This window comes from Somniosus microcephalus, chromosome 6 (assembly GCF_052327205.1).
Source record: "Somniosus microcephalus isolate GS21.2 chromosome 6, FLI_Smic_1.0, whole genome shotgun sequence".
NCBI lineage: Eukaryota > Metazoa > Chordata > Chondrichthyes > Squaliformes > Somniosidae > Somniosus > Somniosus microcephalus.
The window spans coordinates 7,249,149-7,264,853 of record NC_140992.1 but is presented as its reverse complement, the minus strand read 5'-3'; the positions used below and the strand labels follow the sequence as shown (position 1 = coordinate 7,264,853).

The following is a 15,705-nucleotide window of genomic DNA, read 5'->3' as shown; positions in this document are numbered from 1 at the left end:
TCACTGGTTATTAATAAAGGAGCAAGAGCCATAGATGATTTTCCCATCCCTAGCCCAGGGGCTCTGAAACATAGAAACATAGAAGATAGGAGCAGGAGTAGGCCATTCGGCCCTTCGAGCCTGCTCCGCCATCCAATGAGATCATGGCTGATCATCTAATTTCAGTACCCTGTCCCTGCCTTCTCCCCATATCCCTTGATCCCTTTAGCCTCGAGAAATATATCCAACTCCTTCTTGAATATATTTAATGAACTGGCCTCCACCACCCTCTGTGGCAGAGAATTCCACAGGTTCACCACTCTCTGGGTGAAGAAGTTCCTCCTCATTTCAGTCCTAAATGGCTTACCCCTTATCCTTAGACTATGACCCCTGGTTCTGGACTCCCCGGCCATCCGAAACATCCTTCCTGCATCTAGTCTGTCCAGACCTGACAGAAATTTATAGGTTTGACAGAATTTTATAGGAAGCCAGTGTTGTATCCATTACTGCCACCTCGATTTACATGAACTGCATCGGGACAGACCGAGGATCGAATCTGGGACTTCCCGGTCTACGGTTCAGTGCATTTATCCACCAAGCCCAGAACCTGGCCACCTTTTTAAAAAATTTAAAAAAAACTTCATTCTCAGGATGTGGGCGTCGCTGGCAAGGCCGGCATTTACTGCCCATCTCTAGATGGCCCTCGAGAAGGTGGTGGGGAGCCTTCGCCTTGAACCACTGCAGTCGGGGTGGTGAGGGTGCTCCCGCAATACTGTTAAGGTAGGGCGACCTCTTGAATCCGACTCCAGTTACATGTTCGCACTCAGAACTGATTCACGCTCAAGCAAAATCGGCATTCACTGTCTTCAAGTCCCCCAATAGCACCAAATAGCTGCTGCTTTAACTTTCGCCAGCAAGGAAACCGACTCCAAACGGTTAAGATAAAACCCATTTTATTCCCAGTTCTGTTCAACCAAATTTAAAAGGGGGGGGGATGCTTTTTACTTACATAATGCTGGTGGAGTTCTGCAGAATGGAGGCTTTGGGTCCAAAGTGTGTATCAGGAGATGGGCCATGGAGAAAATGCGCGTGTCTGAAAGGGAAAGAAGAGGTAAGGTTCATCTGTTCTATTTCTACAGTATCACTTTTCCCTCTGATCTTTGCCTTTTACTCTCATCCCTCCCTCCTTCGCCAACCTCTGCAAACGGTCAACAAAACGCAATTAGAACAGAGCTGTTAACCATTGCATAGTACACTGGTTCGTAAATCAAGGGCCAGCTGCAGCTAAACTGAAGGTTAAGCCCACGTATTGCTCTGTTCGGTTTTATTAAGACCGTGAAGGGGTTTTATAAAAATGGGACATGCTGGAAAGGAGGAATGCAGGAACCCTACATCTGGGCAGCAGCTGTCCAATGCTGCATTCACTATTAAAAACTTGCATTGATGTACTTAGAATTACATTGAATTTACAGCACAGAAACAGGCCATTCGGCCCAACTGGTCTGTGCCGGTGTTTCTGCTTCACGCGAGCCTCCTCCCGCCTTACTTTATCTCCCCATACCTTTCTATTCCTTTCTCCTTTGTGTACTTATCTAACTTCCCCTTAAATGAATCTATGCTAGTCACCTCAACTGTACCTTGCGGTAGCGAGTTCCACATTCGAACCACTCTCTAGGTAAAGAGGTTTCTCCCGAATAGTTTACAAGCAAATCCGATCGCCTTCTGTCAGACAGCTCTGAAGACAGTCCATTTCCACTGCGGGTCGGCTTCAGATGCAGCAGCGAGGGAGTGCTGCACTGTCGAGGTGCCGCCTTTTTAATGAGACGTTAAACCGAGGCCCCATCTAGAATCTCAGGTGGACGTAAAAGATCCCACGACATTATTCGAAGAGGAGCAGGGGTGTTCTCCCCGGCCAATCCCTGAACCAACAAACATCACTCAACTAAAAACAGATTATCGAGTCATTATCTCATTCATATTGTGGGAGCTTGCTGTGCGCAAATTGGCTGTCGCATTTCCTACATTATAACAGTGAAAATAAGTACATCAAAAAATAAGTACTTCATTTTTGGGACATCCTGAAGTCGTGAAACGCGTTTGCTTTCTTTCTCTACAGTGCCCTGCACAACCTTCTTCCCTCAACTAGTACAGGAAACTTTTGAGTTATCCGGAGGTGAACCATCCGGCAAGCTCGAGCCACCGGCAAAAATCGGGAGACGTTTTTTATTCTTTTCGTTTCTTTTCTTTGCTTTTTTTTTCCCCCCCAGTCAAGCACTGCAAGGTCTGTAGCTATAGCAGCAGCTTCAGCTACAGACGCTTGCAGCTGCAGCCGAGTGTTTAGAAGCTGTTGCTAAGCAACAGTGTTTGTTGTCAGATACGGAGATGAAAATCTCCGTATCTTTCAACATTAACTCTGGAGTGTCCGGCAGTTTTGAGGGAACGGCAGCAGCTCGGTCCCGTCGGTGCCGGATAGCACAAAGTTTCCTGTATAACCAAAAATAAAAAGTTAACTGGTAATTCATCTCGTGATTGTTTGTGGAACACTGCTGGCGTAGAATGGCAGCCACGTTTGCATATGCGCCAGTTACTTCAAAAGCAATTCATTGTGTGCAGGTATTCTGTGATTCAGTGGGCAACACTCTCGCCTCCGAGTCAAAAGGTTGTGGGTTCAAGTCCTACTCCAGGGACGTGAGCACAATAAATCCAGGCTGACACTCCCAGTGCAGTGCTGAGGGAGTGCTGCACTGTCGGAGGTGCTGTCTTTCGGATGAGAAGTTAACTGAGGCACCGCCTGCCCTCTCGAGTGAACATAAAAGATCCGATGGCCCTATTTCGACAAAGAACAATCCCTGGTGTCCTGGGGCCAATATTTGTCCCTCAATAAACATCAGTAAAAATCACTTGCTGTTTGTGGGATCTTGCTGTGCGCAAATTAACTGCCGCTTTTCCTACATTACAACAGTGACTACTCTTCAAAAAGTACTTCACTGGCTGTAAAGCGCTTTGGGACTTCCGGTGGTCAGGAAAGACGCTATATAAATGCAAGTCTTTCTTTTCTTTCTTCCCCTCCCCATAACCAGCCAAACACTTAAATAGTAAACTGAAGTCAGAACCATGACAGCATGCTATCCTTTCCTCTCTGCAGGGAGGGGAAAAAAAGATAAAACATGAGAAATAACGTGGTACAGAATAGAAATAGGAAGGAACAAACAGGCTGAGAAACAGAAACAAAAATCAATTAAAAAAATTGATTCAGTATTTCTATTTGAAAACTTTATTTCAAAAAAAAGCTGGTAAATTCCCAGGAAAGTGCACAAGATTTATTTACTCAAACACAGTTACTAAACATTTCTTAAAGATTGTGGGGCGAAATTCAACTTGGGTGGTAGCCAATGTTCCTTTCTATTTTTTTTGGGTGTGCGGCCCACTCAAATTCCCGTGCATCCTCATTGTGAAGCCGGCAAGCGGCCAGCGCGCGGGGCCTCCAGCGCGCGGGGCCTGCAGCGCGCAGCCGCCCAGCTTAAGGGGAACATTGGCGGTAGCTCGAAATGGGTGGTAGCGAATCGGCAGCCTGTTTAACACACTGCTCCATTTTCTTCTCCATTGGCTTCAATGGAAAGGTGCATCAGAAGAAGTCCAAGTCACGCTGCTGATTCACTATCACCCGTTTTGTGCTTCCGCCCAAGATAAATTTCACCACCTGCAAGTTTCATATATAAAAATAATAAAATTCAGTACTTATATAAAAAGGGAGATAGAACAAGTCCAGGGAACTATAGACCAATTAGCTTAACGTCAATGGCAGGAAAGGTAACAGAATCCTTACTCAAAGATGAATTGAAAAACATCTAGAAACTGAGAATATAAAATAGTCAGCACGGATTCCAAAAGGGAAGATCATGCTTGACCAGCCTCATTGAAGTCTTTGAAGTAACAGAAAGCAGTGTTCCCTGCGAGCGGCGTTTCTTTTACTGCACGGTCCCTTTAAATTTCTGCGTATGCTCGGTGTCTACAGTGCAAGAGCCGGTGAGCAGTCCGCGCGGGATCTTCCCGATTACTGCACCGCCGCGCGCCTTAGCAGGAACACTGCAGATAAGGGTAATGCAGTAGACGTACTATATTGGATTTCCAAAGAGCCTTTGATAAAATACCGTATTGTAGACTCATGAGTAAGGTCAGAACGTGTGGAGTCAAGGGACAAGGTAGCAGAATGGAGAACAAATTGACGACAAAACCGAGAAGGGGTTAAAGGTAGTTACTCAGATTGGCAAATGGTGGAAGTGGTGTTCCACAAGGATCGGTGCTGGGACCACTGTTGTTCACTATTTACACCACTGTTGTTCACTATTTACATAAATGATTTGGACTTGGGAACCAGAAGCACAATTTCAAAATTTGCGCATGACACCAAATTGAGGAAGTGTAGTTAATACAGAGGAGGACTGCGACAAAAATTAGGAAGACATTAATAAACTTGCAGAATGGACATGTAATTGGCAAATGAACTTCATTATAGACAAGTGTGAGGTAGCACATTTTGGTAGGAAGAATAAGGAGGCCACATAGTCCTAGAAAATAAGTGTCCAATTGGGGTAGAGGAACAGAGGGATCCGAGGGCACAGATACACAAATCACTAAAAGTAGCGATGCAGGTTAATAAGGCCATAACAAAAAACAGCCAAAACACTGGGGCTATTTTTCTAAAGGGATAAAATTGAAAAGCAGAGACGTTATGTTAAACTTATACAGAACCTTGGTTAGACCACACTTGAGTACTGTGAACAGTTCTGGTCTCCATATTATAAAAAGGATATGGAGGCACTGGAGTAGATGCAAAACAGATTTACTCGAATGATACCAGGACTGAGAGGCTATACCCATCAGGAAAGGCTGAACAAACGGAGGCTCTTTTCTCTAGAAAAAAGACTGAGGAGTGACCCGATAGAGGTCTTTAAAATTATGACAAGGTTTGATAGGGTAGACCTAGAGAAGATATTTCCATTTGCGGGCAAGACCAGAACTAGGGGCCATAAATGCAAGATAGTCACAAATAAATCCAATAGGGAATTCAGGAGAAACTTCTTTACACAGAGTGGTGAGAATGTGGAACTCGCTAACAAAGGAGTGGTTGAGGCAAATAGCATAGATGCATTTAAAGAGAAGCTAGATAAGAACATGAGGGAGAAAGGAATAGAGGGATACGTTGATGGGGTGAGATGAAGGAGGGGTGGGAGGAGGCTCGAGTGGAGCATAAACACCGGCACAGACCTGTTGGGTCGAATGGCCTGTTTCTGTGCTGTAAATACTTTGTAAAGTGCTTTGGGGCTGGAAGGTAATGCAGGTTTGCATAGCAGCACTCGACAGAGGCCACGCTCCTGACATCGGCACAGGTTGATCCCCAGTTATAATAAAACTCACCAATAACGTGACCGGACTTTCATTTAAGAGGGGAAACATGCCTTTAAGCTTAGATTTTAATGAAATGAGGTTTACCTGCATCATGACAGCACAAGTTTAATGCAAAATAAAGCCCTCCCTGCACTGTCCCATTAAGCACCCAAATTCACTCCCCCCACCACCAGTGTACCGTGGCTGCAGTGTGTACCATCTACAAGATGCAATGCAGCAACTCGCCAAGGCTTCTTCAGCAACACCTCCCAAACCTGCGACTTCTTCCACCTAGAAGGACAAGGGCAGCAGACGCATGGGAACACCACCACCTCCAAGATCCACACCATCCTGACTTGGAAGTATATCGCCGATCCTCCATCATCGCCGGGTCAAAATCCTGGAACTCCCTCCCTAACAGCACTGTGGGAGTACCTTCACCACACGGACTGCAGCGGTTCAAGGCGGCGGCTCACCACCACCTTCTCAAGGGCAATCAGGGATGGGCAATAAATGCCAGCCTTGCCAGCGATGCCCAGATCCCATAAGCGAATAAAAAAACCACAAGAGGTTATTACACAAAATAGGAGGTCATGGTTATGGGGGCGATATATTAGTATCGATTGGGGATTGGTTAACGGACAGAAAACAGAGTAAGAATAAATGGGTCATTTTCGGGTTGGCAGGCTGTCACTAGTGCCGCAAGGCCTCAGCTATTTACAATCCATATTATAGGACTTGGATGAGGGAACTGAATGTAATTTATCCCAGTTTGCTGACAAAATTAGGTGGGAAAATAAGCTGTGAGGAGGACACAAAGAGGCTGCAAAGGGAGGTAGACAGGTTAAGTGAGTGAGCAAGAACATGGCAGATGGAATATAATATGGATAAGTGTGAAGTTATCCATTTTGGTAGCAAAAATAGAAAAGCAGAATATTTTTTAAATGGCAAGAGGCTGGGAAATGTTGGTATTCAGAGGGACCTGGGTGTCCTTGTACACAAATCACTGAAAGTTAACATGCAGGTACAGCAAGCAATTAGGAAAGCAAATGGTATGTTAGCCTTTATTACAAAGAGATTAGAGTACAAGAGTAGGGAAGTCTTACTACAGATAGCAGAGGCATTACTACTCATTGAATAATTTGTTAGAAAAAGGTGTAGTACCAGAGGACTGGCAGATAGCTAGCGTAATGCCGATATTTAAGAAGGGGGTTAGAACATGTCCAGGGAATTATAGACCAGTCAGCTTATCACTGGTAGGAAAAATAATGAAAACCCTACTAAAGGAGAAAATAGAACATCTAAAAACCAAAAATATACCATCTACAAGGCACAAGTCAGGAGTGTGATGGAATACTCTCCACTTGCCTGGATGAGTGCAGCTCCAACAACACTCAAGAAGCTCGACACATCCAGGACAAAGCAGCCCGCTTGATTGGCACCCCATCCACCACCTTAAACATTCACTCCCTCCACCACCGGCGCACCATGGCTGCAGTGTGTACCATCTACAAGATGCACTGCAGCAACTCGCCAAGGCTTCTTCAGCAGCACCTCCCAAACCCGTGACCTCTTCCACCTAGAAGGACAAGGGCAGCAGGCGCATGGGAACACCACCACCTCCAAGTCACACACCATCCTAACTTGGAAGTATATCGCCGATCCTTCATCGTCGCTGGGTCAAAATCCTGGAACTCCCTCCCTAACAGCACTGTGGGAGCACCTTCACCACACGGACTGCAGCGGTTCAAGGACAACTAGGGATGGGCAACAAATGCTGGCCTTGCCAGCGACACCCACATCCCATAAACAAATTAAAAAAGTCAACATGGATTTCAAAAGGGAAAGTCTTGCTTGACCAACCTTATTGAATTTTTTGAAGAGGTAACAGAGAGAGTAGACAAGGGTAATGCAGTAGATGTAACTTATCAGGATTTTCAAAAGGCCTTCGATAAGTTACCCCATAATAGGCTGATGAACAAGGTCAGAGAATACGGAGTCAGGGGACAAATAGCAGAATGGATTGCTGGCTGGCTTCAGGACAGAAAGCAGAGAGTGGGAGTAAAAGGCAGCTATTCACAGTGGCAGAAGGTGGGTAGTGGTGTTCCACAAGAATCAGTGCTGGGACCACTGCTGTTCACAATTTACATTAACGATTTAGACTTGGGAATCAAAAATACAAAATGTCTAAATTTGCAGAGGACAACAATTTTTTTGGGGGGGGGCGGGGAGGAGGGATAGTCAATACTGAGGTGGACTGCAACAAGTTACAGGAGGACATTAATAAACTTGCAGAATGGGCATATAATTGGCAAATGAAGTTCAATACAGATAAATGTGAGGTATTACATTTTGGTAGGAAGAATAGGGAGGTCACATCACTTGGAGGGTTTGATTCTGGGTGGGGTAGAGGAACAAAGGGATCGTGGAGTACAAATACACAAATTACTAAAAGTTGCGACACAGGTTAACAAGGCCATAAAAAAAGCAAACCAAGCACTAGGGTTTATTTCTAGAGCTATAGAATTGAAAAGTAGGGATATTATGCTAAACCTATATCGAACCTTGGTTAGACCACACTTGGAGTACTGCGTACAGTTCTGGTCGCCATATTATAAAAAGGATATAGAGGCACTGGAGAGGGTGCAGAGAAGATTTACAAGGATGATATCAGAAATGCGAGGGTTTACCTATCAGGAAAGGATGAACAGGCTGGGTCTCCTCTCTCGAAGAAAGGCTGAGGGGTGGCCTAATAGAGGTCTTTAAAATTATGAAAGTGTCTGAACGACTATCGACCTGTCGCACTCACACCGAAGTGTTTCGAGAGACTGGTCCTGGCTCACATCAAAGCCAGTGTTCCCGCCTCTCTTGACCAACACCAGTTTGCCTATCGTGCAAACAGATCAACGGAGGATGCAATCACAACTGCTCTACACTCTGCATTGAATCACTTAGACGGTAAAGAGACCTACATCAGAATGCTGTTCATAGACTACAGCTCAGCATTCAACACTATCGTCCCCAACAAGCTGGCCTCCAAACTCCACACTCTTGGCCTGAACACTTCCCTTTGCAACTGGACCCTGGACTTCCTAACAGACGCCAATCTGTCAAATTAGGTAACCACACCTCCACCCCCCCCCGACCCTGAACACGGGGGCCCCACAAGGATGTGTGCTGAGCCCCCTCCTCTACTCCCTCTTCACCCACGACTGTGTGGCTGTTCATGGTTCCAACACCATCATCAAGTTTGCGGATGATACCACGGTGGTAGGTCAGATCACCAACAACGACGAGTCAGCCTACAGGGAGGAGGTCCAGCATCTCGTGAGGTGGTGCGCCGATAACAACCTGGCCCTTAACATCAAGAAAACCAAGGAAATCATTGTGGACTTCAGTAAGTCTAAAGGCAGAAGTCACACCCCCATCCACATCCATGGGGCTGTGGTGGAAAGGGTGGACAGCTTTAAGTTCCTCGGAGTCCACATCACGGAAGACCTCTCCTGGTCCCTCAATACCTCCTCTTTGGTGAAGAAGGCCCAGCAGCGCCTATATTTCCTAAGGAGGCTGAAGGGATGTAACCTGTCACCCCTGATCCTCTCTAACTTTTACCGCTGCACAATAGAGAGCATCCTGACGAACTGTATCACAGTATGGTATGGCAGCTGTAGCTCCTATGACCGGAAAGCCCTGCAGCGGGTAGTCAAAACTGCCCAACGCATTACCGGCACCCGGCTACCGACCATAGAGAACATCTATCAGAAACGCTGTTTACGGAGGTCACTGACCATCATCAAAGACCCTACCCACCCCAGCCACAGTCTGTTCGCCCTCCTGCCATCTGGGAGACGCTACAGATGCATTCGCACCCGAACGACCAGATTTAGGAACAGCTTCTTTCCCAGGGCTGTCATCCTACTGAACTCCACAAATAAACTCTAAAGCCTGCACATCTGCCAATGCACTTTATAATGTTTATGTTAATGTATTACAAGCCAAATGAATGTTGAATGTTTAAATGTCTTAATCTAAATGTACACTCTCGGGAGCCGCAAGCCTACATTTCGTTGTACTGCACTTGTGCACTAACAATGACAATAAAGTTGATTATGATTATAAAATGGATCCAGAGAGAATGTTTCCACTCGTGGGGAAAAGCATAACTAGAGGCCATCAATAGAAGATAGTCACCAAGAAATCCAATAGGGAATTCAGAAGAAACTTCTTTCCCCAGAGAGTGGTGAGAATGTGGAACTCGCTGCCACAGGGAGTGGTTGAAGCGAATAGTATAGATGCATTTAAGGGGAGGCTAGACAAGCATAAGGGAATAGAGGGTTACGCTGATAGATTTAGATGAGGAAAGACGGGAGGAGGCTCGAGTGGAGCATAAACGCCGGCATGGACTGGTTGGGCCGAATGGCCTGTTTCTGTGCTGTATATCCTGTGTAAAGATGTATAGGGCCCTGGTAAGACCACACCTCGAAGAGTGTGTAGAGTTTTGGTCTCCTTACCTTAAGAAGGATATACTTGCCTCAGAGGGAGTGCAATGAAGGTTCACCAGACTAATTCCTGGGATGGGGAGGATTGTCCTATGAGGAGCGATTGAGTAGACTGGGCCTATATTCTCTAGAGTTTAGAAGAATGGGAGGTGATTTCATTGAAATATATAAAATTCTTAAGGGGCTTGACAGGGGAGATGCAGGGAGGATGTTTCCCCTGGCTGGGGAATCTAGAACCAGGGGTCACAGTCTCAGAATAAGGACTGAGATGAGGAGAAATTTCTACACTCAACAGGTGGTGAATCTTTGGAATTCTCTACTCCAGAGGGGTGTGGATGCTGAGTCGTTGAGTATAGTCAAGACAGAGATCGATAAATGTTTGGATACGAAGGCAATCAAGTGATATGGGGGTAATGCAGGAAAGTGTAGTTGAGGTAGAAGATCAGCTAGGATCTTATTGAATGGCGGAGCAGGCTCGAGGGGCCAAATGGCCGACTCCTGCTCCTATTTCTTATGTTATGTCCAAATGAGGGTGCTGGCTGTGTCCCCGTGCAGGTACCATTACTGTACCTGTGTCCAACTTTTCGATGGGTCTTACTTTTCCGCGGAGATTTTTCTACCTGCTCCCGTCTCTTGGGCGACATTTGGTCGCGTTTCTTTGGCGATGAGCTAGAGTCCAGTTTCCGAGCGGTTGGCGGCGACCCCTCCTCTCGAGTCTTGGACGAGCGCCCACATCGTTTACGATCCCATATCTCCTCACCAGGACAGGGCTTGCATTCAGGCTCGAACCCGGACTCAGAGGGAGTCGAGGGTGCTTCTTCCCCATTCAGGGCAGCGGCCTTATCTGCTGCATCCATCACAAAACTGGGGAGGAACAAAATAAAAAAAGTAATTTGCATTAAAATTAAAACATGAAAATAATTACATTGATATTTGCATGCTACAACACATTCAAAATAGTTACACTACAATAAACATTGAAAATGAGCAAGCGTTTAACTTGGGGGTAGCATTCCTGCCTCTGGGTCTGAAGGCAAAGCCCCACTCCAGACGGCCCCAGTGATTGGAGACGAGAATTTTGAAATCCAGCGGGGTACTTGCGTCCTAACAGGGAGTGACCACTGTCTCAGTGCTTGTATTCCTGCCTCTGAGTCGTAAGAATTTTTTGATGAAGTAACAGAGAGGATCGACGAAGGGAATGAAATGGATGTTGTCTACATGGATTTTCAGAAGGCATTTCACAAAGTACCACAAAGAAGGCTGGTTAACAAAATTGAGGCTCATGGAATAGGTGGGTCAGTAGCAGCTTGGATGAGGAATTGGCTTAAGGATAGAAAACAGCGAGTTGTGGTAAATGGCTGTTTTTCAGACTGGAGGATGGTGGACAGTGGTGTCTCCCAAGGGTTAGTGCTGGGGCCACTGCTTTTTTTGATATATATGACCTGGATATTGGAATACAGTAGAAATTCTAAATGTGCCGATGACACCAAACTTGGGGGTGTGGCAAACAGTGAGGATGATACCAATTGACTGCAACAGGACATAGAAAGGCTAGCAGAATGGGCAGACAAGTGGCAGATGGAATTTAATAGAGAAGTGCGAGGTGATGCATTCTGACAGAAGGAACAGGGAGAGGCAATATACACTTAATGGCACAGTTTTAAAGAGTGTGCAGGGACAGAGGGACCTGGGAGTTAATGTGCATAGGTCCCTGAAGGTGGCAGGACATATTGAGAGAGTGGTTAGCAAAGCATATGGGATCTTGGGCTTCATAAATAGGGGTATCGAGTGCAAAAGTAGAGAAGTTATGCTGAACCTTTATAAAGCGCTGGTTAGGCCACAACTGGAGTATTGCATCCAGTTCTGGTCACCACACTTTAGGAAGGATGTGAAGGCCCTTGAGAGGGTGCAGAGGAGATTTACCAGAATGGTACCGGGGATTGGGGGATCTTAGCTACAAGGACAGGTTGGAGAAGCTGGATTTGTTTTCATTAGAGCAAAGGAGGTTGAGGGGTGATTTGATAGAGGTGTACAAGATTATGACAGATTTGGATAGGCTAGATGGGGAAAGGCTGTTCCCACTAGTTGATGGTGCAAGGACTAGGGGACACAGATTTAAGGTTCTGGGCAAGAGATACAGGGGGGATGCGAGGAAAAACTTTTTTACACAGCGAGTGATGACGACCTGGAATTCGCTGCTGATGGAAGTGGTGGAAGCGGAGACACTCAATGTTTTCAAGGGGAGACTGGATAGACACGAGGGAAATAAACTTGCAGGGCTTCAGGGATAGAGCGGGGGAATGGGACTGACTGGATTGCTCTACAGAGAGCCGGCACAGACTCGATGGGCCGAATGGCCTCCTTCTGTGCCGTTATGACTCTTCTCTTCTTAGGCAGTTCCTCGGAACCAAGGATGACTTGCTTCCACATTAAAAATTAGTTCTCAGGTGACTGATGTGTCCAATGCGGGACCTCAGTACGGCATTCCGATCTGTCACTGTTGGGGTTCTCCATGAGGGTCCTGACGTTCCAGGTCCCGAACTTCACTTTAAAGAGTGGAAGATGCCTGTGCGTGAATTCTTTTATCGTGGAGTGGCCGTTGCACACCAGCCACCACACGGGCTTGATAGAGCAAGGTCTTGGTCCAATGGCAAGGGGATCCAAGACGATTGGATGTCTGAGTTGAGTTCGGGCCTCACTCCAAACAGCCTGGCGAGTGGAGGTCTGAGCACCGGCGGTGAATTGCCTCCCAATGGGTGCGGGTGGCTACCCTTATTGTAAAGCGATGATGGAGCTCTTCAGCTTCGATTAAAGCCCATCTAGGAGAAAGTACCCCAAAGATTAAAAATCCAAAAGGAAGGCAAAGGGGAACCACCTCTGCTACTCCTCCCTGGTAAGGGACTCAAGAATCGCTTGCATCAGACTCGAGTTAGGACCTGGCTTGGGACATAGAAACATAGAAGATAGGAGCAGGAGTAGGCCATTCGGCCCCTCGAGCCTGCTCCGCCATTCAATGAGATCATGGCTGATCATCCAAATTCAGTATCCTGTCCCTGCCTTCTCCCCATATCCATTGATCCCTTTAGCCTTAAGAAATATATATAACTCCTTCTTGAATATATTTAATGAATTGGCCTCCACTGCCTTCTGTGGTAGAGAATTCCACAGGTTCACCACTCTCGGTGAAGAAATTCCTCCTCATCTCTGTCCTAAATGGCTTACCCCTTATCCTTAGACTGTGATCCCTGGTTCTGGACTCCCCCGCCATCGGGAACATCCTTCCTGCATCTAGTCTGTCTAGTCCTGTTAGAATTTTATAAGTTTCAATGAGATCCCCTCTCATTCTTCTAAACTCCAGCAAGTATAAGCCCAATCGACCCAATCTCTCCTCACATCATTCCTGCCATCCCAGGTATCAGCCATCTTCGCTGCACTCCTTCCATGGCAAGAACATCCTTCCTCAGATAAGGTGACCAAAACTGCACACAATACTCAAGATGTGGTCTCACCAAGGCCCTGTACAACTGCAGCAAGACATCCTTGTTCCTGTACTCAAACCCTCTCGCTACGAAGGCCAACATACCATTTGCCTTCCTAACCGCCTACTGCACCTGCATGCTTACCTTCAGCGACTGGTGCACAAGGACACCCAGGTCTCGCTGCACTTACCCTTCTCCCAATCTATTGCCGTTCAGATAATAATCTGCCTTCCTGTTTTTGCCACCAATATGGATAACCTCACATTTATCCACATTATACTGCATCTGCCATATCACCCAACCTGTCCAAATCATACTGGAGTTTCTCGGCATCCTCCTCACAGCATACACACCCAGCTTGGTGTCATCTGCAAATTTGGAGATATTACATCTAGTTCCCTCGTCTAGATCATTAATATATATATTGTGAATAGCTGCGGTACCCCACTAGTCACTGCCACTCGGAAAAAGCGTCATTTATTCCAACTCTTTGCTTTCTGTCCGCCAACCAGTTCTCTATCCAAGTCAATACCTTGCCCCCAATCCCATGTGCCTTAACTTTACACGCTAATCTCTTATGCGGGACCTTATCGAAAGCCTTCTGAAAGTCCAAATACACCACATCCACTGGTTCTCCCTTATCTATTCCACCAGTTACATCCTCAAAAAAAAATTCAAAATTCTTGACATTAAAAACATTTGAATTCACAATACAAATTTAATTTACATTAAAATTACCGGCAATCACCGACCCACACCCACAATTACCGGCCCTCACCCACAATGACCGGCCAATATTGCAGTGACCTGAAGCCGCCCAAAGGCCCGGCGGCGGAGTTTCCTGGGCCCGGGGGGGCAGACTTCGCTCCACAGCTTCTACCTGCGGGGCCGAGGAGCCGCCAGACCCTGGAGAGCCGGGGGTGTGGAGCGGCGACGCCCACTCACTCTGCTCCGCCGGTCCGACCACCGACTGCGCCTCACTCCCACCCGCCGCCAGCACCAGCTCCGATTCGCCGCTCCGCCACCGAGCAAACCCGCCCAGGATTGGTGGCCGAAGCCGCTGCCGCCGTTGATTGGGTCGCGGGTTACATCCAATGGGCGACGTGTGAGAAAGCCCTCCTTTGATTGGGCGACGCTGCTGTGCTCTGATTGGCTTCAGTTTGATGTGTGTCAACATTTGTACCGGGACAGGGCACAAACTGATAAATATTTCAATTCTTCACATTAAAAATATTTTAATTCACAATGCAATGCTTAATTTACATTAAAATTACTGACCCACACCGAGACACTGAATCCATCACCATCCCAGGGTATCTCCTGTCCCATCTGCAGGACAGACCCACCAGGGGTGGCGGCACTGTGGTATACAGTCGGGAGGGAGTGACCCTGGGAGTCCTCAACATTGACTCCGGACCCCATGAAGTCTCAGGGCGTCAGGTCAAATATGGTCAAGAAAACCTCCCGCTGATTACCACCTACCGCCCTCCCTCAGCTGATGAATCAGTACTGCTCCATGTTGGACACCACTTGGAAGAAGCTCTGAGGGCAGCAAGGGCACAGAATGTACGCTGGGTGGGGGACTTCAATGTCCATCACCAAGAGTAGCTCGGTAGCACCACTGCTGACCGAGCTGGCCGAGTCCTGAAGGACACAGCTGCCAGACTAGGACTGCGGCTGGTAGCGAGAGAACCAACGCGAGGGAAAAACCTACTTGACCTCGTCCTCACCAAACTTCCTGTCACAGATGCATCTGTCCATGACAGTATTGGCAGCAGTGACCACCGCACAGTCCTTGAGGAGATGAAGTCCCGTCTTCACACTGAGGACAACCTCCATCGTGTTGTGTGGCACTACCAGATCTTGTAGCTCAAAATTGGACATCCATGAGGCATTGTGGGCCATCAGCAGCAGCAGAATTGTATTCCACCGCAATCTATAACTGGCATATACCTCACTCTACCGTTAACATCAAGCCAGGCAACCAACCCTGGTTCAATGAGGAGTGTAGAGCATGCCAGGAGCAGCACCAGGCGTACCTAGAAATGAGGTGCCAACCTGGGGAAGCTGCAAGAAAGGACTACCTGCATGCTAAACAACGGAAGCAGCATGCTATAGACAGAGCTAAGCGATCCCACAACCAACGGATCAGATCAAAGCTCTGCAGTCCTGCCACATCCAGTCGTGAATGGTGTTGGACATTTAAATAACTAATGGGAGGAGGAGGCTCCATGACCATCCCCTTCCCAATGATGGCAGAGCCTAGCATGGGAGTGCAAAAGACAAGGCTGAAGCGTTTGCAACCATGTTCAGCCAGAAGTGCCGAGTGGATGATCCATCTGTCCTCCTCCTGAGGCCCC

General features: G+C 47.1%; 1 protein-coding gene across 6 annotated transcripts in view; it reads right to left on the bottom strand.

The window, feature by feature from the left end:
• LOC147115413 (NAD kinase-like) overlaps positions 1 to 15,705 on the bottom strand; it is an 84,465-nt gene that overhangs the window by 34,232 nt on the left and 34,528 nt on the right. Inside the window, exons 1-3 of one of the 6 annotated variants that reach the window (XM_085989677.1) lie at positions 14,291 to 14,370; positions 10,437 to 10,730; positions 989 to 1,072 (exon numbers count right to left, since the gene is read on the bottom strand). In XM_085989677.1, the coding sequence (XP_085845803.1) occupies positions 989 to 1,072; positions 10,437 to 10,723 (371 nt within the window). In that variant the 5' untranslated portion in view covers positions 10,724 to 10,730; positions 14,291 to 14,370. Of the gene's footprint in view, positions 1 to 988; positions 1,073 to 10,436; positions 10,731 to 14,083; positions 14,371 to 15,705 lie in introns of those variants that run through there. The other 5 variants (XM_085989672.1, XM_085989673.1, XM_085989674.1 and 2 more) reach the window with 5 other exon arrangements.